Source organism: Vigna unguiculata, chromosome 9 (assembly GCF_037176805.1).
Source record: "Vigna unguiculata cultivar grain cowpea cultivar isolate G323 ecotype 2 chromosome 9, ASM3717680v1, whole genome shotgun sequence".
Classification (NCBI taxonomy): domain Eukaryota; kingdom Viridiplantae; phylum Streptophyta; class Magnoliopsida; order Fabales; family Fabaceae; genus Vigna; species Vigna unguiculata.
The window spans coordinates 28,715,931-28,740,046 of record NC_140800.1 but is presented as its reverse complement, the minus strand read 5'-3'; the positions used below and the strand labels follow the sequence as shown (position 1 = coordinate 28,740,046).

General features: G+C 33.2%; 3 protein-coding genes across 4 annotated transcripts; 1 reads left to right on the top strand and 2 right to left on the bottom strand.

Annotated features, from left to right (window-relative positions):
* The first annotated feature begins 201 nt into the window (after positions 1-201).
* On the top strand, positions 202-3,531 carry LOC114162239 (vacuolar protein sorting-associated protein 20 homolog 1-like). Its single transcript, XM_028046066.2, has 6 exons — positions 202-553; positions 2,006-2,158; positions 2,327-2,479; positions 2,876-2,959; positions 3,066-3,195; positions 3,287-3,531. The coding sequence occupies exons 1-6, from the start codon at positions 452-454 to the stop codon at positions 3,310-3,312; spliced, it is 648 nt and encodes a 215-aa protein (XP_027901867.1). The 5' UTR covers positions 202-451; the 3' UTR covers positions 3,313-3,531.
* Positions 3,532-5,928: 2,397 nt separating this feature from the next.
* FCLY (farnesylcysteine lyase) lies at positions 5,929-9,192 on the bottom strand. Its single transcript, XM_028049580.2, has 5 exons — positions 8,619-9,192; positions 8,001-8,174; positions 7,160-7,519; positions 6,866-7,041; positions 5,929-6,339 (listed from the first exon to the last, which is right to left on the bottom strand). The coding sequence occupies exons 1-5, from the start codon at positions 9,147-9,149 to the stop codon at positions 6,075-6,077; spliced, it is 1,506 nt and encodes a 501-aa protein (XP_027905381.1). The 5' UTR covers positions 9,150-9,192; the 3' UTR covers positions 5,929-6,074.
* An 8,852-nt stretch (positions 9,193-18,044) lies between these two features.
* Positions 18,045-21,681, bottom strand: LOC114163257 (F-box protein At5g39450-like). 2 transcript variants are annotated; one of them, XR_014984667.1, is made up of 3 exons: positions 19,381-21,681; positions 18,550-18,868; positions 18,045-18,371 (listed from the first exon to the last, which is right to left on the bottom strand). XR_014984667.1 is itself a non-coding variant. In XM_028047449.2 (2 exons), exons 1-2 carry the CDS (start codon positions 21,246-21,248, stop codon positions 18,359-18,361), a joined length of 1,881 nt encoding a protein of 626 aa, XP_027903250.1. In that variant the 5' UTR covers positions 21,249-21,678; the 3' UTR covers positions 18,045-18,358. The 2 variants fall into 2 exon arrangements, 1 of the variants encoding a protein (XP_027903250.1); XM_028047449.2 differs by lacking the exon at positions 18,550-18,868 and having other exon boundaries at positions 19,381-21,678.
* Between the last annotated feature and the right edge of the window lie 2,435 nt (positions 21,682-24,116).

Genomic DNA, 24,116 nt, shown 5'->3' with positions numbered 1-24,116 from the left:
TAACTTCCTTAATAAATTAATATTAATATCTTTAAACCTATAAATTAACTTTGAAATTAATAATAAGTAATTTACATACTATTATGTTTAACTAATAGTAACTTAAAAAAAAATACTACATTTCAATTGAAGAATAAAGATTAGTACAAGGAGAGATGAAGAGAAATAAAAACTCCTAAATATGATATCTTCATTCATAATAGACTCAATTAGCGAAGAAAGAGAAACAATCACAGTGAGTTTTTTTCTTTTTTTTTTCCTTAGGGTAACAGGTTGGTGCAGGGAAGGACCAAAACCCTGTAAAAGTGTGTGTTTGGTCTGGTAAAACTAAAGCTCGCTGGCAGCTCCAACAGAACTATAATCATCGATAAACCATCATTCGATTGAAGTCCAAGCACAAATTAAGAGACGATTGTAGGCTAGGAGAGTGAAATTCAGATCAGAATAATCTATGGGTAATTTGCTTGTGAAGAAGCCAAAGGTAACCGAGGTTGATAAAGCAATCCTCGCTCTCAAGACCCAGAGACGCAAACTCGCGCAATATCAACAGAAGGTTTCCCTCTTTTTCCAAAAATCATTTCTTTTTTCTCTGTGATTGAATTTTATGTTACAAGACAATAGGGCAAAAAATATGATCAATAAAGATGCACATAGATGAATTTGGGTCTTTTGGGATCTTTACATGGCTAGTTCCGATGAATAAATGTTTTTTCACAGCTATGCATATAATTGCTATGTCTGATGTAAGCCTCTAACCAAATATATCATATAACACCAAACATTGCACGCTTTCATAATGTTACAATCTCTTATCCATGTTAAACTCGTGGAAACTAACTCATAAGAATTGATGCAAAATCAGTGGGCAGGTCCTGCACTTTAATACATTCAAATTAATATGATTTCCACTTGCAATTTAAGAATAAATGAGCTGAATTTTGTGATAGGTAAATAGTTGAGGGTGCATTGCTAGATTTAGTTAGTTGGATGTGAATTTGTAGGAGGGGGTTGGATAAGAAATAGGGCGTTTGCCTATAAATAGAAGGAGGGACTCAGAGAAGGTTATTTTGTCATTTGAGAGGATCGAGGCCTTTTTGCATTGGGAGACCTTGAATTTCTGCAATCATATTCTAATCAGGGGAATTTCCTTTGTTTCTCCATAATTCTGATCCAATTTCTATCACTTTCCAAGCTAGACCAACACATTTTTTTAATTGCATCGTGGTATAGAGCATGTTTTTGAATTTTTGTGTTTATAGAGCATGCTTCTAATTGAAATTGCATCGTGGTATGAGATTGAGAGTGTGTGGTTGCTATTAATTGCATTTTTTACCGGTGTTGTTAAATAGCTGCTACAGAGCTATCGTATAGTGGAATTTTTTGAAACCTCGATTGCAACTTTGTGTGCTGTAGCAGCCACTGGTTGCGGAATGCATCTCGCATGCTCCTATTATCTCTGACAATTCTTCAGCCTATTCAACTTCTGAGTTAATGTAATGCTAACTTTTATGTATTCTATATTTGTTTTCTATACAAATTGATTTTTGTATACGCACACACTCATATATATCAATATTTAACACTATTTACTTTACGAAACAGCAAATCATTTTCTGCCATTTTCTGCAATCTGCAATTGATAACTGATAACATTACTTTTCATGCATGTCTTTCGTGGTGAAGTCTAGAGAGGCATTGATTTTATTTACCGTTTGTTTTCTTTTGTTCTTCGTTCATTTTTGTTTCTTACCCCATGGTAATTCAGCAAAACTTCTAACTTGTCAAGACAAATGCAATAAGTTGGCTTGAAAATAAACTTCTGTAGGAGGCTTACAAGTATGATGATAGGAAGAGTAGCCAGTTGAATTAGATTTTCTGTTAGAATGCCGATGATGCTTGCACATTTTATTTCCTGTCTCATCAAATTTTAACTAATATATACCCTACTCAATAAGTTTCCGTTCTTATGATATTTCAACTTTTTCTATCATTTCGTGTTTTCCAGCTTGATGCAGTTATTGAAGCAGAAAAACAGGCTGCACGAGATTTGATTCGTGAAAAGAAGAAGGATAGGGCCTTGCTAGCACTGAAGAAAAAGAAGACACAAGAAGAACTGTTGAAGCAAGTTGATACTTGGCTCATAAATGTTGAGCAGCAAGTAATATTTTTATATTATTATTCTGTCATCTATATATTCTGTCTTTGTTTTTGTTTCATTTTATACTGCTACCTGTTTGCATCTTATATGGCTTTACAATTATCTTTTGTGCATTAACATTACTGTCTTTTTACTTGATTATACACCTATAACAATCTTCTTTTTCAGTTAGCAGATATTGAACTGGCAAGCAAGCAGAAGGCTGTGTTTGAAAGTTTGAAGGCTGGTAATGATGCAATGAAAGCCATACAAAGTGAGATAAACATTGACGATGTTCAGAAACTTATGGATGACACTGCTGAAGCTAAAGCCTATCAAGATGTGAGTTTGACTTTACTATTGTGGTTACACTTCAGTTTTCCTGCTTATGACGGGTCTCTGCCTAATTGAAATTTTGAATAAATATTATGCCAATTTGTACGTATTTTATCTTTTATATGCATACATAGAGCACAGTTTTTTTATACATATATAATTGGTATATATAATATATTCCAGCTGCTTTGTAACTTCCACAATTTTCCTACGTTTCTATCCACTATATGATACAGCGGATTGTTGTCTTTCTGCCATTTTCTGCTATCCAAGATTGATAAAACTGGGCCTTGAAAGTGCTATTATTATTTGGCTGCTATTTTTCTGTTTACTATTTTTTTCATATGCCCTGTTTACATTTGATGCTCACTGATGGTTGCCATAATTTTGTTGAATTTGAAGGAAATTAATGCGGTACTGGGCGAGAAATTATCAGCAGAAGATGAGGAAGAGATTTTAGCAGAATTTGAAGACTTGGAAATCCAGGTATATGTTTTCCCACTTCTTATAATTTGGAATTACTTCTAACTTTTATTCTGAATCAAAGAGGCTTAGATATGGAAATTAGACAGAGTTCATTTTGTTGCTTCAGCTTACAGTACAAGATCTTCCTGAAGTTCCTCACTCAGCTCATGAAGAAATCGAAGAAAAGTTGGATCTTCCTGATGTCCCAACCAAAGCACCAGTTACCAGTGATGCTGAAGTATCTACTAAAAGAAAAGGTATCTTCCACTTCTTGTCCACTTCCAAAGCAGAGATAAAAGAAGAAAAGAAATTATCTAACTTTTAATTAATTATTTATGATGCAAACAGTTATGGAGGAACCATTGGCAGCTTGAAGAACATTGCGACCAAAAACATGCCAATTGCTCTGCAAACCAAGGCTTGCAATATGACTTTGTGTTTGCCTGTATCTTATAGATTTCTCTTGCAAAATTTCTGCAGCTACTGAATTTGATTGATTTATCTGCAGTGGCATTTAATTTGTACAGATTTCCATGTATAATTATACATGACTTTTAACAAGAGCTATAGACTGAATCATATGTTTTGTTCCACTCTTCTTCCCTTTTTCGACTACTTTCACATTATTTACGTCAGATACTTCAAGGTTAACCAATAATATTTACCAATAATATCCCGAAATACCTGGTTGATGATGTTGTTTCCTTGTCCTTGTAGAAACATTGATTCATCAGCTATAAGGTTGCCATGTGATAAGAAACCAATGGCTATATACTGAAAAACAGCCTATAACTATCATTAAAGTTAAAGATCGAGAAGCTAAAAAAATACTTATTAACCTAAACAAATAAGGTTAAATTAGGATTAAAAAAGTTTACTACCTCCAAAACTGGTACTTCAAAATTTTTTTCAGTGTTTTCTTTTAATAGAGAAATAAATAAATATGAGTTTGATTTTGATTACTTTTGAATTAACAATATGAACATGTATGTGATATTATGAAAACTAATGTGTAATAGAAGAATAGTTATCAAAATCAAATTTATATACTTATTTAATGCTGGCTTAAAGAAAACACGGGAAAAAAAAATAGTGATACCAAATTTAATAGGATTTCTTTCCGGCGAGACTAGGAGCTTACTTAATCCCAATAAATGTCATAAAATAACTTTATAACAACATTATCTAACTTTAAGAAATTAAAACATAAACTAAATGATATTTAACAATGTTTTTTTAAAATCATTTAATTTTCATTGTTTTAAATCTTTGACTCATTCTCTAATCAAATATATTTATTTAGGTATTGAAGCAAAGTGCTAGTTGTTTGAAGCAAATTTTCGTTGGATGAATACGAGTAGCGATAGGCCAAGAACAAAAAAGAGAGTAGAAAATATAAGATAATGAGTTGATTAGCGTTTCTTAAAAAATATTGTAACAGAATATAACTGAACATGAATTGCTTGAAGATTATACATTAATTTTATACTTATATATTTTATATTTTTAATGTGAGAAACCATTTATATAAATTGCTCCCATCTGAAAAGTTGATTGCAAACTTATGGTGTGAGCTTCCTTTTAGTAAGTAATAAAAGAGTTATTTCCACAAACATACGTTAAGCATTTGTGTATGAAGACTCAAGATCCTCTTAGTTCTTTAATGCGTCTCAAGCTAAGAATTTGTTCTTACGTTTTTCTTCCATGGGAGAAGTGTAAGTTGGATATCAGATGTTGAACAAGTTATTTTACAACAATTCATTAGAAACCGTTCTTAATCAAACACCAATTACAAAAAATGGAAGGAAACAATAGAAATCTTCAAAGTAAATAAATAAAAATTAAACTAAAAGTACCAAATAGATTTCATTAAGCTTGAAGTTGTTCAAACACATATTGTAAAGGAAGCGCTCAACTGACCCTCAATATCTCCTACCTCCAAACATCATCACAAGTAGGAGAACAATCCTTAACACATTTGTCCTTTTTCTATCGAATAATAATATAGTTCAATCTTTTTTCTTTTCTCTTCAACATGTATCAACATATTTTCGATTCATCAATAAGAATATTGTCTCTTCCTCCCTGATTGGAGAAAAGGGCAACTGTGTTGTTATTTGGAGTATTCGAGGTGATAACTAGCTTAATTCCTCATGAAGTACTTAGAATTTTCACACTTTTCAATGAATCAATACTGGTATATACTCCTTAACTAAGAAATTTATGAACTCATCAAGTTATGTGGTTTAAAAATACATTTTTAAAATGTTTATTTTATTAATGTTTTTAATTGAAAAAAAGTGTTATTAGTGATAATGATTTGTCTTTTAACCATTTGATCCAAGATTTAAATCCTTATACCCATACCATGATTACTAAAAATTAGAAAAAAGTTCTTTATTTTTACTTTCTATAGTTTTCATTATATTTTTTTTTTATAAAAATATAGAAATAAACATTTACTTTCATTATTTCCAGTATAAAACTTAATAAACAAAAACAAATTAAAATTAAACTGGTATTCTGTACTCAAAAGTAAAAATAGACAGGAAAAAAAATACTCCATACTCCATAGCATTCCCATGATTGCAATTTTAACCATATTTCCCAACAACATGCAAGGTTTCCATTGAAGTGGAAATTTAAGCATAAAAACTAAACATGTCTGGCTTTTCAAGGAACGTCTTAAGCATCAAACGCAATTATAACATTCTTAGAAATCAGGATTTAAAGGAAATTATTGGCAGATAAATATAATTACTGCAAATGAAAAGAAGAACTGCACACTACTAGATATGTGTACAAAACCAACCCTATGGTGACGGAATCCGTATTAGAAATTGGAATCTTAACATTAACACACATCGTCAATCAATAAAATACAAGGGGATGGGGGTATTTTGTGTGTATGCCGTATGTATCAAAGTGTACACATTGTGTTAAGTTTGACCTCTCCCTCCATTTTCTTAATAAACAGGCAAATGAGTCTCTTTTGTTGGTAGGGAGTATTTTTTATTTATTTTTTGTCGGCCAGTACATACACATTGTATGATTATCCAAATTTTCAGATGTAATTTACATAAACTCTTTCAACATCACCCAAACTATCAATATCTTACAAATTAAAATCAATGTATCATAAATCTAAATGAGTACCCTCTCCTCGAGAAGTTGCAGACAAATTGGACGAATTCACAATTTCTTTGCCAAAATATCTTGAAAGTATGAGTCGGGCAATATTCTCGGCTGCCACGGCACTTGTCTCCATGGTGCTAGCAGCATTTTCAAATGCATTTACGTAATATAGATGCCTCTTGTCCAATATAAATGGTGCAAATACTTCTGGGGCATGGTAATGAGGATATGCTGCCCAGTTTATCCGAATAGTCTCCTTCCTCACACTGCCAGTGATACCAATCAACACAATATTACAACCTTGTTCAAGTTTTCTTTTTCTCGTTTTCGTAGGAGAGAGGGAAACGGGACGACACTTGAGAGAAAGTTCAACAGTTAATGCAAAGCTCAACAAGTAAATGTCAACATCAGGTTCAAAACCATGTGTCCAACTTGCACCTTAGGACTAAAAAATTGGGTTTGGCTCTTTAAAGTGAGTATCAGTTGAAAAAAAGAATCAGCAGTTGATGTTTCAATTTCAACACAGATCATTTGTTATATATGTCCACGTAACATTGAAAATTGATTTTGTTATAAACGATTGAGAGTAGTTTCTTTATCCTATAAAAGGAGGTGCTCATTTTAGAGAAGCTAAATTCCAATAATTTGTTAGAACCCACGTTGTTATTATTATGGACTAGATCTTTTTTCCAATAGGAACAGGTTTGTAAAGAAGGTTTTGGTATACAATCAGTAGTATAATTTCAGTGTCAAGGAACGGAAAATTAATTAGCAAGTAGCATATATTATTACCTGAAGATGCTATCCAGTAATGTGTCTTCCATTGGTTGACGAGAGAATAATTTATAAGTGGATTCTTTTTCATTGTGCTTCTTAAGAACTGCAATGCATGAAAATGGAAGGCTAGGATCCTCTACTGTGCCCACAAGATCAGGAATTTTTGTCACAGCCTTGAGACCAAAATATGCCTAGTGCACAAGAAAGCAAATCCATCAGAAGTAACACCAACCACCATAAAAGGAGAAGATATACAAAACTGAAAATACTAATGTCAGTAATTTTATGCTTCAAGTCTCAAATACTCACAGGGTTCAGAAGGCCCCTGACAAAAGTTGTATATGTGTGCTGCAATTTTCTCTCAGGAATCGAAATTGGGGGAATAAACTGAATATCTAACTCATCCAATGGTGTAGCAACCACAGCAACTTCACATTTATAACTGTTTCCTTTTGTTGAGTTGAGTTCATAAAATTCTCCAAGGTCAGCAACAGATTTTATTTCTTCGAGCAGGTGTAGTGCAACATCTGACCGATTAATCAGTCCAGCGGCCATTTGCCAGTTGCCTCCTTTGACAGACCATAATCCTCCGCCTGATCCTGCGAGAGAAACTGCCCCTCCCAACCCACTCATGGAGACACTCTGGCCATAATTAATACGTGTGATGACCTGCATATATAAAACGAAGTCATCTTCTGATCCGTTACTTTAAATCTCAGACATTGATCTATTATATAGGTGTGAAATCGTTTGCTCTCTGGTAACAATGACTTCCACATAAAACCATTAATATTAATTGGAAACACAGAAATCCTGAAAAACTAGTCAGGTTTTTTTGAAGTATTGACCATGGGTTCATGGCTCCCCAAATTGTTCGTTGTTAAGTAGGTAGTTTAATAACCCTCTCCTCCCTCCACCCTACCCCACCAAACAAAAAAAAGGTCTTCTGTCAAATGTACACAAAAAACAGTTTTGTAACTCTGTTAACAGTTAAACAATGGCAATCCTTCAACAAAGCACCACCAGTCTACCACAATGGCTGCTGCTAGCAAATCATAACCAAAATAGTGCCATCAATGTACTCAGCAGAATCACCGAAACATTAATAGTGATTGAGATATACATTTGAAAGGATCAAAGGAATTCTTACAGTGACAAGTTCGTTGATCAACAAGTTAGACAACCCAGCATCCACCAATTCATCATGCAAAGTCCTTGTAGTAAGATTATATAGACCAGCCCACTGCAGCATCTCATCCACAGTCTCAAAAATGGGTCTCGAACTAGTGTCCTTATAGTAATTTAAGAATCTCTCAACAGCACTCTAAATTAAATAAAGCTTCGTCAGGAAACAATACATATTTGGGGTTAACTTAAATACAGGTAATTTGTTAATTAAGAAAGAGTTTAGTTTATACAACAAAATAAATCCCTATTAGATATTTATGTAAAAATATTTTTTAATAGTGTGTACTGTAGAAATGAAATTCAAGTCTTTCTTCACTAGTTCAGCTTGTGTTGCCAAGTGAGTACTCGTGTGTGTGTGTGTGTGATTGTATTATTCCTCAGCAAATCAGTTTTTTATTTGATGAGGAGTACACTTGTGTATGCAAATTAAGCACTAAAAATGAATTATTTGACGTGTAAAATCTGTATCTATACTTCTAAACAAGTTCTCCTTTGACAAAGATTCATTTAGTACGTAATTAAATAACTGAGTAATTTACTCAATCACCTAGTAAGTATAACGGTTAAACAGTTGAAATACCTCAACGAAGTTTTGCATCTTGAAGAGCGAGAAGCCGTAGCGAAGGAATATGCGAGCGGAATTAAAGAGCGATAAGAGAGTATCGACAAATGGGAGTTCAAGAAGCTTATTGATGAGGGGAACATTGGTACTGAGAGTAACAGTTTTGAAAACGAACTTTTTCCCATTCCAAATGCCGAGAGAGAGGGAATCCGAATCAGGTTCGTTGGCCTTCAGGTTCAGAATTTTCACATAATCCACTGTGTGCAGGTTCTTAGGATGAAGAATGGAGGCTCCGGCTTCGAAGGTCTCCCCCGCCACCGTCACAGTGGCTATGCGGCCCCCGACGACGCCGTTGCGCTCGAACACTCGGATATCGGTGGCTGGAGTGGACTCCGGGGAGTATTTACGGAGGAAATGGGCGACGGAGGACCCACCGATGCCGGCGCCGATGATGCAGACGGTTGATGACGGTGGCGGAGGGTCATCGGAGAGTGGTTGAGCCTGAGAGAGTGCGAGAAAGGTCAACAGGAAAGGCAGTGTGAGAGACATCTTCTACTAGTCTCAATGGTCATGGATTCCCTGTAATACTGTTTTATTTTGAATCAAATCATAAAATATATATATATATATATATATATATATATATATATATATATATATATATATATATATATTCACAGTCTTGAAATCTTCAAACTTTCATCCTGCATTATTTTTTAATTTTTTAGGAATGATTATTTGAGAGTTTTTTTCTCATGCAAATTTCGTTCATATAATTGTTTAATCAGAATATAATTAAAAAAAAAATCCAATCCAGATGGTACTATGGATTTTTGTAATCAAAGATGAATTAAATGAACTTGTATGTAGTTCATAAAATATGTTATGTATGATAAATCATTAAGGCTGTCATAGATGTGAAGATGTATCTTGTGTTCACCTGCACGGATTTAATGTGCAAAAGGGAATACTATTTAAGGTAAAACATGAGTTTACTTCGTGGTATTTAATACCAAAAGAAAAGAGGAATAATAAGATTATTTGATCCACTTTTTTCTATTGTGCTCATTTGAGAGTAATTAATAATAATATAAAAATATGTTCTTTCTTGCTATAATAATAATTAATATTCAAATTTACAAATTGTTTATCAAAAAAATTTTAGGTTAAATATGTCTTTTTCTTCAAGATTTAATGAAATTTGGAATTTTTTCAAAATTTTTGACCAATTTAATCCTTTATCTTTAGAAATGCATAAATTTAGTTCTTTTAACCAAATTTTATTAAATTTATTTGACATTTCAAAAGTGTTTTATGATAATATTTGAGTTAACATTAAGAGAAAATATGTCAAACGGTGTAAACAATTCAAATACTATCATGAAATGCACTTCAAACATAAGATAAACTTAACAAAATTTGATTAAAATGACTAAATCCACGCATTTTTAAATATGAAGGACTAAATTGGTCAAAAGTTTCGAAGATAGACTATTTTCAAATTTCACTTGAACTTGAGGGACTAAAAACATATTTAACCCAAAAATTTTTAATATGTAAATATATTGTATTATTATTATTATTATTTATATTAATATATTTTTTTTCAATTTATTCATTTAAATATTTTTTATGAAATAAATCTAACTCATCTAAATATAATTTTATATTAGTTTCAACATCAAGGTCAATTTGGTATCTTTCCATTGCTCACTTGTGAGGATTGGTTTGGAGGAGAGGGGGATAAAAAAAATTGAAAAAATAATGAAATAGTTCCTTTATATTTATAGAGATAGGAGACAAAATTTACATTGATATAGTAAGTATTGCTTGGGCTACTTTAATGGTAGTTTTTTCATTTTCCTTTTCCCTATTGGGAAGAAGTGGGCTCTAGGGATACTAAAAATTGAGTGGGATCCAAGTAACCTTGTTTATTTCTACCTGAATTTTTGAATTTTGAAACTATTGAATGAAAATATGTCATTTAAATTAATACTAATTAATTGAGCTCAAATAGAAAATCTATCTTGATTCTATTATATTTTAGTAGTGTAATATATTCTATGTATCTTATAGGAATTGAAAATACTCTTTCAATCATACAAATATTTTCATTATTCCCCTATTCCTATTTTGAGAAAAACAAGGGAATCAAAAAGAAGAAGAAATGGATTCCTATATATTTGAGTGGATTAGAGGCTAAATTTTGTGTTATTACTTTTAAAGGATTAGGGGGAGAAAGTGAGTGGATCTCGAGATGAAGTTTTTAAAAGTTTATGAGTGATTTGATTATTGTGATATATTATAAATTAAGTTTAATTGAAAGAAAAACAAAAATTACCAAATTGTTCTTGATATTGAAAGTTATTTAAAATTATATTTAGATGAGTTAGATTTATTTCATAAAAGATATTTAAATGAATAAATTGAAAAAAAATATTTTAATAAAAAAATTATTTACATTTTTTTTGTAATAGTTTAGAAATTTGGGGTATTAATTATTGTTGTAAGCGTAATTTTAAAATAAACGAGAAATACAAATGCACACGTAAATAAAAAGTATAAATGAGTTAATGGTATAATGATATTTTAACATTAATCAGCTTCGAATCAGCTCATGTGAGGAGATATAGGAAAATCAGAGAATCCCTGAATTCATTCCTTTCTTGCTCCAAAATACGAACAAGTGAACACGTTTGTCACCTTCAAATCATGTCTCCCTAATCCTCTAAACATTAAATCTTCACAAGTGAACACATCGCTAAGAAAGTAGATTTCGAGGGAAAAGGAGGTGAATGTGATGTTGTTCGGATTAAATGAAAGATAATAAAAAAATGAAAGGATTTAAGATGAAAGTGTATGAAAATTAGTGAATGACGTGATAAAGTTCATAGATTAAAAAAATATTTTAATTAAAAAGTTGAAAAATGATTATCGTATATATTAATAAATTTTATTCATCGCAAATCTCTCATTTATTGAACAAAAAATTGATATTGGTAAAATTTATCTTTTTTTATAACTTTATCTTCAAAAAGTAAATTTGCACAAATTTATCCGATGAACAATCATAAGTCACATAGGTACTGTTTGGTTCTAATGACAAATTGTTAGGAAGCGCATATGTGTGGAGAAAGTTAAAAAATCGATGCATCTTTCCAAAAAAAAACGAAGTAAATACTTTTTATTTTTGTATGGAACAAAGTTGTCTCAAGAGTCTTCTGTCCTCCGCCTCTTCTCCTCGGAATTCGTCTTTGAGTTGTTTTGGGGATAACGGTCCTAGAGAGTGGGTACCTGTAGGCACTCTGACGCTCAAGTTAATGACACCTCAATATTGTGTATATACTAGACCTGAGTCAAGACTAGATGTCCTTACCTTTGGACACTGAACCTTATTTTATATGACATGGCTTCCATCCTAACTTCATTACCTTCGAGGTCGTTTTCATTCTCTCATCAATACTAATAATCATTTGAGTGTTATATTTCCATAGTCTGCTTGAGATTGATTATCCATATATGTATGCCTGTACATTATTCGTCCTTGCATCGGGTCAAGGTGCGCATGCCCTCAACTAGGTCGAGGCGTACTCGGTCTCCATGGACTAAGAGGTACTCGAACCCAATGGGCTGAGATGTTCTCGACACCTTGTACACCAACCCCCCCCCCCCAAGCTCGTTGTGAACAACAAGAGTTTGTGTGAGCCAGATGAAATAAAGGAAAGGCATGTATCGTGATGTTCCCGATACCATGCACTCTCTAGAGCTAGCAATCTGTGGCATAAGGGACTTTAGGTGAGAGGAAAAGGGTCACGCTTGCACTTCGTTCGAGGTTTATGGCATGATGGCAATATGAAGAGTCATGCCATGCCCACTGTTAAATGAGGTTGGATCTAACGGTGTTGTTGCCTTTGTGTGGGAAAGTGTAAGACCACTATAAATAGGGGTAGGGTAAAATGTTATGCATCTTGCTTGAGAAGTGAACCATCCCCATCTGAAATTTAGCCGTAGGACGTCACGCCCTAGGTATGTCCTTCTCCTCCTCTGCTTAATCTTCTTCTAGTAAGCTTAGTGATTCGGTGGAAGAGTGGAATGTATCAAACTCTACCAATAGTCTTAGTTCTCAAAGGGACAACGATTGTGTTGATGGTGTCAAGGGGTATTTGGCCCTACATCATCCGAAGTACAAGTTGGTAGATCCTAGAGTGAAGTTACCACTATCTAGATTCAAAAGGTCTTCTGTCATAGCTACTTTATGTAAAAGGGTCGAGATGATAGCAGACATTGTGAATGAACATATCGTAAGCATAGAACGAGTCAAGAGTTGGAATAGTGTCTATCACAACCGTAGTTACGGACTTGCATGTGTGTCTCCCCTTTGATGACTTCACGATGGGAGTCCTGAGTGTGTTGAACGTAGCCCCTAGCCAATTATACCCGAATAGTTAGGTCTCCTTACAAGCTTTTAGACTTATTTGTTGGGTTTTCCGTTTGAAACATTCTCCCCAGGTGTAATGTCATAACCAGAAATTACTTTTTTTTAAATAATAAAAATATCAATAATTGCATTTATTAACGAAATCCTTTTCCTAAAACACAAGAAAAATTAAAACTTTATTTCAAACGCACCAAATACAAAAAAAAATCCATAAAGGCGTTCAACTATTACAAATAATAAAACGGATCATAACACTAATTACAAAAACAATCCATAAAACCTATAAAAGCATCTCTATGTAAGAACTCCCATGCTGGCCCCACTCCAGCTCTAAGTATCCACATGCTCACATGCATCAACATTTGTTCTCATGTAACGAGTTACATGATCATCGCCAAACACACACAAATAGGGTGAGCTCAAAATTAAAATATACAACACAAGGTACATTAAAATAACAAATTAAAAACCCCCAACACTTCTGATACACTCCAATCTCAGTCCCAAACTCCCAACTCCTCCTTTGAACGCCTCTTGATTATACACCCTTTGATGATTACATTGATCGATCATTGCTACCACGAGTGTCTACTCGCCCCTCTGACTATAGGCCACCACCTAATAGTCCACACGTGGGAGTGAACTTGTCACGGCTACAATCCGCAACACGAAGTGGAGTTTTCTACAAATAATACGGACTGCGGTTCGTATTTGTCCCAAGACTACCAAACTCGTCGGATATCACCGAGGAGGGCAATCTTTCGGAACCCATCCGTATGAGCCACAATCATGCACACTCCACTAGACCTCTAAAATCACCAAGCTACAACCTCGAGTGACCGCGTGTTATCCCAATACAAGTTGCACTCGTAATTGGGCCCCCAACAAGGCATCACATCAAGACCTCCATCCAAAGTTATGTAGAATCCCTCGCGTAATCCATCATTGCATTCGAAACTGCCTGGCGCCACACATCGCGTTGCTAGGCGCACTTACGCTCCAGGCCGCCTAGTGGGAACCGCACGCCGGCAGGCGCCACGTACCTTCCTAGTCTTTGATAGATTGCTTCCGCCTGGCGGAACCATCATAATAACATAATTGTTATACAGTCCAGCCACTCACAAGCATTATAAATTTATTACACCATTTAGTTGCTCAAGCAAAGAGTGCCATGAAAATACCTACCGCATCACAACTTGCGCATACACACAGTACTCAAACATACCATATTACCACAACATTATCTAAATAACACAATAATTACCTTTTGAATTCATAAGCTAAAATCATGCAATCACACACACTATACCAAGTTTCCATTCCACACTTTTTCCTTTTCACCAAAATAATGCATAACTTATTAGATAAAGCCAAATTATAGGTGGCACATGAATGAATTCCTGACCAAGGTAGGTTCACTGATACAGTCCTAACAATGACTACACCATTTACCCTCTTTTACACAAGTATCACATATTCATCCATACTTAATCAATCTTTCATGCAAAAATTCCATTTTCGATACTACTTGTCCAATACTTCATATTATGCATATAAATATTCCAAACAAATTTTCCAGAACCTACGCGAAAGAACAAAACCATAGTGCAACTCTACACTGGTACGTCGCCTGGCGGCAACTCGAGTACCACCAGGCGGGGCTTGCAAACTTGGAAAATTCCTAAGCTTTCCTACACAAATGCAAGACGCAAAACCCCCCTATAATCATACACATTCATGCAATTTCACAGTCTGGCCATATAATTATATTCAAGCTTTCGTACATTTTTTTTTATCTTAACAAATAATTCAATTCATAATTTGGATTCAAGGTTTCTCATCCAATCTCGAGTCTCAACATCACCCTCATGGTTAATCATTTCAACAGTTCATCCAATTGCAATAACCACATAGTAAAATCACCCAATTATTCCATCAAATAATACAATCTCAGACACGTAAATACATAGACAAATACACGATTATATATAACAACTCATTCAAGCATCATCAATATCACGAAACTCACGAAAACACGAGGAACTGGCAAACCAGTTCGCGTCGCCTGGCGGACAACACATAGCCGCCAAGTGGTTCATATGACAAAAACCCAGAAAATTGATTCTGGCATGAGTCGCCTAGAGGGCCTTCAACATCGCCAGGCGATTTTTGGAAATTTCCAGAAACACGAAGAAACTTAGTGAAAATGGCAGAAAATGCATTAAAATCATCCATCACAACATGCAATTATAAACCTTCAAAATTAACAACGAAGTGAAACTCCCCTAACATAGATTCCTCGCTCCAAAACCGTTATAGCTTTCTCCTTGATCTAAATGTCCTCCCTTTGGTCTCTCACACTATAGTCCTTAAAACCACTCTCAATGTGGTGTCTCAATGTAGTTTGGTGGCTGGTTTTCCTCACTTTACCAGCCCTAAACGAAATTAATTAAATTAAAATAAAATAAAATTCAAATCAATTCCTTAATTGGTCCTTAATAGCTAATCAATTCAAATTAAGCTCTTTGTTTGTGTCCAGATTCTTGGAACCTATCACTAGCTCTTCATCTCCCTAAATTCGTTCCCCAAGCAAAGCATAAAAAAATATGTTATGGTTTTTCTCTAGCCAAGATTCAAACTCACCACCATGCAATTACCAAACCAATGCAGAACCATCAAGCTAATTCGTTTTTCTTGATAATTCCTATACATCTAGGAATTTCTAACCACTCAATCATGATCAAACATATAATAAAAATAATACCATCAAAATAATCACACAATTGGCATACATAGGACTTAAACCCAAGTCCTCTCAACATAACCAAATACTCTCAACCACGTAAGCTAGTACTTTTCCACGTCATGAAAGTTAGCATTAAATGACATAAAGGCTCTCACTACCCGCATTTATTAAATAATTATTTATTTAATTATTTAAATTTCTCGGGTCTTACACCAGGTGTTTTTGCAATATTACATGCAATATCACAATACCCGATCTGGATGGTAGAGTCACCATTGCCTGCTAGCATCTTACACCCAATCGTTTAAGAAGTTCAAGCCATGATTCTTTAATGTAGTTATCAGGTCAACTAAGGCTGAATACTTCTATTTTGATGACAAAAGTCCTAAGTTTCCCTTTTACTGGACCAAAAATCCCACTCAATACCATGTTTGGCCAAGAACTTGTCTTACCCCTAAAGACCTGCATGTGCTAAACAAAAAATGTTTAATAAAAAATTTTAACATTTCTGTAAAATTAAATTTGGTCTCAATTTAGAGAGAGACAAAATTTCTCCATTTTTTAAAAATGAAACTAAATTGAACAAAAATAACGTATATGGGGACCAAATTAAATATAAAACATTAACTCTGACATGTAGCATGCTATTAAGTTGACACATGGACATTTTTTTAAAAAATTACAAAATTTTAAAAAATAATAAAAAAATTGAAAAATTGAAAAAAATTAAGAAAACAAAAAAAACCACCAAGTGATACGTGACGGTCATTGTTCATTATCGATAGTCATTTAAACAACGTTAGTAGAAAAAGACCAAATTGAATAAAATTGACGAAAAGTAAGACCTGATTGAACAAAAAAAAATATTAGAACTAAATTGATAAAACGGAACGAAAATAAGGACCAAATGTGTTAGTTAATCAAATAATTAATAGTATTGTTGTTGCGCAACCCATCTTCAATCCGGCTCGAACCCATTTAACCTGTGAGTTAAGTGAGCCAAATTCAGTTCAACCCACTCTTGAAAAAAATGAAAATTTCTCAACAAAACATGGTTCTAACCTATATATTAACTCACAGATTAAAACCCATTTTGATATCTCTAAATAGAAAGATACTTTTATCTCTAAATATATATTTTTTCATATGGAACGTCAAAATTAATGTTTTAAAATTTTTACACATCCTAGAAAATATGATATGAAGTAAATTCAAAAGCTTCTAAATTAGATATTCTAAATGAGTTATGGATAAATACATTTCAACATGAGATTTGTGAATTTGGCAAACCTAACCTGTAGCTTAAAGCAAGGGATTTCAAATTATTAGTTCAAATTATGAACTCTAACAACCAAAATAGAGAATATGTACCTCTAAGTTGCCAGAGTTTTTGGGAAAGGAAATTTCCCAAGTCCTAATTATTTGAGAAATAATTCTGAAAAGAACATTTGGACTAGATTCTAGATTAGATGGGAAAGTTTTTATTTGACAATGATTAATCTTAAATAGAATATAATTTAAAATTGATTGTAAAGTTTTATAATATCAAATCCTTTTATATATTAGGGATGTGAGATAAAAAATTATGAAAGTGAAAAGAGAAAACCCTCTACACTAACGAAAAGATTTAATGACAAACAAAATTGAAATAATTTTATTTAAGAAATTAGAAAAGAAGTAAAGTACAGTAAAAATATTTTTAAAAAATGATATTCGATTATTTTATTATTAAAGATTGAATTATAAATAGCTTTTTAATGACTAGATAACTGCTTATAGTTTTTTGCTGTAAAATATAATAATTTAACAAATTTATAATTTTCGCTGTAAACAATAATACTTGATCAATTACTAACTATTTTTTTATCATTTTGGGATGAACGGGAAAAATTGAAGATAACATAAAGTTATCCTTTTCTCATTTTTCTGAGTTATCTTCATATTGGTGAAGCCACTAAAGTTGCTTTACTTCTCACTACGACCATTGACATAGACTTCAATCACAACTTTATAGTAATGATTTTTTTTTCAATAAATTTCAGGAGGAGTTATCAAAATTTCTTTCATCTTTTGTTGGTAAACTTTTAGGTCAAATTATAAATACGCTCTATATTAAATTTCATTAGAATTTGTGATACTAGTTACCTGTGCAGTCCAAATAACTAAAAAAGCTGGGGCTATCTGCAAACTGATATGAAATCAGTTTAGTTTTCATATTTACAAATTAGAATTAAATAAAAAAAATGTTTTAAAGCTAATGTGTCTGCAACATCATGTCAAATTATATATCAAATGTAGAGAGAAAGACTATGAAGATCCTCAATTCATTCTTCAGTATATAGCACAACAAACAGCCTGATATTCCTGTAGAACATGGGATGCTATCTCACAACAAAAGCAATTCATAATACATTACTTGTCAAATCACAAGAAGCAGTAACATGAAAACATCATAGCAGGGAAAATTTACTCTGTGACAGCCACGAGCAATGTAATTCCCTCAGTCACCAACAGCTTGTAGAATATATTCATTGTCAATCATAATCTGGTCCCACATCAAAAGGGCACCCAATACTATTGTCCATTCCTGTACAGAAACATGAAATCAGGGCTTAGATTTATGTTAAAAAGGGAATGGTCTACACTGGTAAATTGTAACCAGCATTTAGGATCAGTTTCCAATGATTTCAATTGCATACATCTCAGATTTTCTAGCACTATAAAGGGAGATAACAAAACAATGAATCAAAATAGGGGAATCTTACAACAAAAGAGGCATAGATATGTAATTATCTTCTGGCTTCTGTTTTGTGAGACACCATCTCTAATCGAGATACAATACAATTCTTGCATTGTTCTAATACTAAGTAATGATGTTACAGTGCATTCAATACATTGAATGAGGGAACGTTACATTGGCGCTGCCCCTGCCGTCAGATTTGTGGACAACATTCTTTCCTTACTAGATTGATCGTATTGATGTAGACATATAAGCTAAGATTCCAAAATTGTTGCTGCACTGATACGTTTCTAATCTTCAGTAAATTTAGTAACTTGATGATCCCTATTATTCTTCTAACTTTCCTAGTTTATGAAAGATTATTGTTAAACATCAAGACAACAACAACACACCTTAAAATAATGACACATCCAAAAACCACAATAGAGAACTAATGAATTGATAATCCATCTGCAACTGGGGACAATATTATCATGCTACCAAAGCAGGATAATATATGCTTGTTGTACTAAGAAAAGGAGTCTATTAAGGCAGATAAGTTGTTTGGTGACAACAGTTCTTTTAATATTCTTGGAAGCCCAAAAGCCAACCTAAATATAATAAAATTTCAGCACGAGTCATTTTTCAAGATCAATATAATAACAATAAACAGATGACAGGTGTACATTAGTATGTTAAATTAACCAACTTTGAGAATGATACTCAGAAGACAGGGAAGTATAATGGCATCCTATCAATACTTCAAGTGACAAGTCCAAAAAATTCCTAATTCCAAAAGATATTAGCAAACCACAAAGTAATAAGATATGCCAGATTGAGGGGAAAGTTTAAAGAAAAGAAGGTGGTTAAGGCCAACCTTGGTGAAGACAAAAAATTGGAAGAGCTGGGGAGGCCAGCAAACACATTCGAGTAGGACTTTGTCAGATATGAAAAATTGGTGACCGGAGGCAGAGAAGATACCCTTTCACCCTTCTTCAATAGTTCTTGTAAGTTAAGTCTTTGCAAGGTCAAAACAATTCTTGACTCCTTCCACATGAAAGCAAGGATGCCATTTTGAAAAACAAAGAGGGAACCAGGCTTTGATCCAGGGTATCTGAATCCATAACCACTTGCAATACCCTCTCCCACAAAAGCATGGTTGACATTCACAGGAACCAAGTCTGCATCAGTGTCCCAGGGAAAGGGTTCTGACGAAGGTTCATTGATATTTGCTGTGAACATTGCTGAACCATTAGGGTGCAAAACATAGTGTGTGCCTTCCAAAATTTTGGTTGCAATGAGAAGCTGTTGTCCCTGGAACTCCTCATAAGAGAGGAGGAGAAAGAACAAAGCCTTTCCAGGCTTGTCTTCAGAAGGTTTTCCAGGAGGCCAACCAAAAGTTCCTCCCCATAAACCAGCATATTCTTGGTCATCTCTAGGAACTCGCAATGGCAACTTGTAAAGGGCAAACCTACTGTCGTGCATATTTGGCCATGCCCGGTAAGAAGATAGCTTCACAGTTGATGCTTTTAAGGTTAGCCTTACTGTGTCACTCGATCTAAGGAATTCTTGAAGCCGTGCATGCCTAATCTCACCGCTTGACATAAGCTTCTTGGAAACCGAATGATTGCCATTCATTGAATTTGATCTTCCAAGCATTTGCTTAATGCCATTCCAGAAATATCCCCTAAGGCCTTTCCTCTTGATGCATTGAGTGTTACCATCCTCTTCAGGCAGAGGATGAGAGACAGACCTTAGGTCAAATCTCGCCCTAACATCACCCAATTCCAACTGGGTTGGATCAACTGCCTCTTGAGAACTCAACTTATACTCATCAACCTCACCACTACCACCCTTGTACATTTGACTAAGGAGTGATCTTCTTTCCCACAAAAGCGCCAGATCCTTCTGAAAATTCTCCTCATCATCCCTCAACCTAGGAAACAATGGCCCAATCATCTTATCCGGGACCTTTTGTCGAACATGGCTAGTAGTAACCTCAAGCAACTTTCTCCTATCACTAAAAGCTAACTTCCCAAAACCAACCATCCCTTCACCATTTCCAACCACCCTTTGTGAACTAGAAACATCACTAATCGACCTACAAACTTTCCTCGACGATGAAGACTCCAAGCCCGAGTAATGCACAAAGCTCTTACTCTGCAACAAAGCACTAACACTGCTACAACCCCCAGGTTCAACCTCAAGCAACAGTACATTACATGACTTATCTGTAAGCTTGACCGAACCGGGATAAACATAATTCACCCCTTTCTCCCTCCCATGAAGAAAAAACATCATGGAACCATCATAATCACTAACCACCTCAAACACAGAAGCCCACAGTATGGGACCCTCTTCAATCCCCAAAGGACCAAGCTCCTGGGGAATTATCCTGCACCCAACAACAGAGACGAAACCAGGCATCACATACACCACGTTCCCAAGCTCAGGATTTTGGTGAACCCATATTCCAATCAATGGTTTCACACCCACCAGAAACCGACAAAGCGCCTTGTAAGAAGCCACACCCTTTCTCCATTCCACAAGGTCCTTATGGGGCACTATGCCCAAATCGTCACATTGCGTGAGCCAGAGTTTCTCAGAGGCCACAAGAGCGTTCAAACTCTTACAGCACAGACACAGATTGCACACGTCTCTCGGCGACAGGAAGCCAGAAACTACGGCGAAAACATCGTCAGGCAGAAACAACAGCATGTTCGAATCAGAATGTTCTGGTTCCATGCCGATCCGACAAAATAAAAATCAAAACTTGAACGCTTCAGCGCATGCCCAAAAATCGAAATAGCGATGAAAACTACAGGGTTGGGGTGAACCAAGAACAAACGCTGGAAATTGTTACTTTTTTCAGGCAGCACGTGGAAGAACCCTGCACTTGATGGGAGTACTGTGATTCTTCCTGTTGGGTGATTGAGAAGGGTTTGGTGGGTTGAGTTCAATTATTGAGTCTGTGACAGAGACAGTTTGACAGAAATGGAGAGAGTGAAAACGAGGTGGTCGAAATTGGGGAGTGAAAAAGCAAGGAAGGTTGTTGGTGTTTTGGATTCTCCAATGAAGATGAAGGTAGATAGAGAGGAGTGGAAGAGAAGAAGAGTCCAAGTAGAGAAAGCCTTGATTGCATCGTTGTCTTGTCTTTTTTCGGTTTCTTTCTTCCTTCAATAACCTATATTTCTCATAGAGAATAAATATAGGAGAGAATAAAGAAGAGAGTAAAAAGGAAAGAAAGTGAAAATAGAGACTATTTACCATAACCTATATTTTAATTTAGGTATCTATCCATATATCACACTTGCACATACTTATCGATTTTTCAACCAAAAATCTAATCTATAATAATATATAAAAAAATTGTTATAATTTCAATTTTATCTTTAATTATTTTATAAATAATTTAATTTTAATTATTATTTTAAAAAAAAATTATTTGTTATTTTAAAAACTTTTTGTTTGTACATATATTATTTTTTTAATTTTATATTTAATAACTATTTTAAAAATTAATTATATATTTATTTTTCTTTTTAACTTAAATTTTTATAAAAATTAAAAAAAAAATTATACATACAGGCGCACTAATATACATATGTTTGCTAATTTATAAAATAGTAATTTCTTTATAATAATAATAATTTATAATTTATATTAATAATTTAATATATATAATTTTAATTTATACAATAATAATTATATATTTATTATTTTTATAAAAATTATAATATATTTTTCCTTTTTAATATATATATATATATATATATATATATATATATATATAAAATCTTCGTGTATCATAGACCATGAAAACAAGAAAGTGGCTTGAAAGAAAATAATAAAATTTTGTCACCTTTTATTCCAAATATACTTATTTTTCTTTTTTTTATTATATATAAAACCATCTGCATCATTTCAAAATCAAAACTAAAAATAATTTAAATATATTTTCTTTTTTACATTCCAACTTCTTTTAAAAACAAAATCATCCGATATTTAAAGAAAAAAATATTTTAAAAATAGTAATTATTATTAATTCTAATCGATTTGAGGATGAAATATTAAGGTCATATTCATAATAATCAAAAGACAAAATTTCAAATATATGACTTGAAGAAGCAGAAATTATGAGTTATGAATAATGAAATTCATGATATATTCTTACAATTCTCCAATTGATTTATTTCAATACGTTCTCTTTACTACAATTGATTTTAACTTAGATAAACACAAGAAATAGCGAGGATGGAAGAATAATAACATGGTCAAACAAAGTTATGGTTCATTCTTTTCATAAACTAGTTTTGGGAATAAATGATTACTTAGACTCACATGTAAACAAAAGGTTATGGAAAGAGTAACATGACAACAAAATATTTTAATTAACTTTTTCATCCATTTCTATTATTCTATCTTAACACAAAATACATGTGTAAGAATGTCAATGAGGCGGGTAGCATAAAGATAGTAACTTCTGCGTTTCTTATTCGTGAGATAAATATTTGTTCTGTGTATCTATATATGTATTTATATTTGTGTGGGTATGTGTTATATGGGTATTCATAGATTTTTTTAATATCCACGGATACCCGCAAATGTTTATAAAAAAAATAATTTAATAACATATTTTAACCATATTCAACTAAAAATACAGTGCACAATATTCATAAATTTTAAACAAAGTACAAATAATCCATTTAAATAGTGTTGAATGACAATTTACCAAGAAATGAAGATTTTTTAAAACCAATTGATCAAAATTAACTCATTCAAAATACGTTAGTGTTTTAATCATGTTTTTTTTTTTAATCTAGATTAAGTTATAGTAGGTACGCGTATCAATGGATACAGGTACTATGATCTCGTACTCATCCCATTAACATGTATGCGGATATAAAAAACACCCGTACCTATTACCTGTGAGTATCAATTTATAATATTTATGTTCTATCCGTCACAAATACTCGTAAGTATGAATTTTTTTATATCCCTGTACGTATGAACTCAACTTACCAATATTTAAAAAATAATATAACTTTTAACACTCAAACAATCCATTTTTAAGAGTAACATATTAATTAAAAAAATAACCTTTATAAAGAAAAATAAGTAAAAAATAATAAATACCAATTGGTTGCATAAATTTATTGGAAATTGTTCATTTAAAAATTTAGACTGTCACAAATGAAAAGGTGATATAGTTAGGATCCACCGTTATTTTCAATTTTTCTTATCACCTTTATACCTTTGAGCATGATTGACACAAAAACACAAAGATAAAAAGCATGGAAAGGGCAGTGTGGTAACGTAAAATCTAAAGTACGTTATTTCCTTTGTTTCTTTTATATCAATCCAAAAATACCACAAACATGTGACCTACTACGTTTTAAATTTTTCTTGACTCAATTATGCTTTGAACATATTTATTTTTTAGACACAATCTACAAAAAATAAAATAGTAATACAATAACGTAAACAAATAGTTTTATTTCCTTTATTTCTGTGTTCTCAGAACAAAACAAAGTCCAAGAAGGAAAGGGAAGTGGGAAAATGAAGCCGATGCCTACGTAATTTCTGTTTCCTTTTCAATTTCCTAAGCTTTTC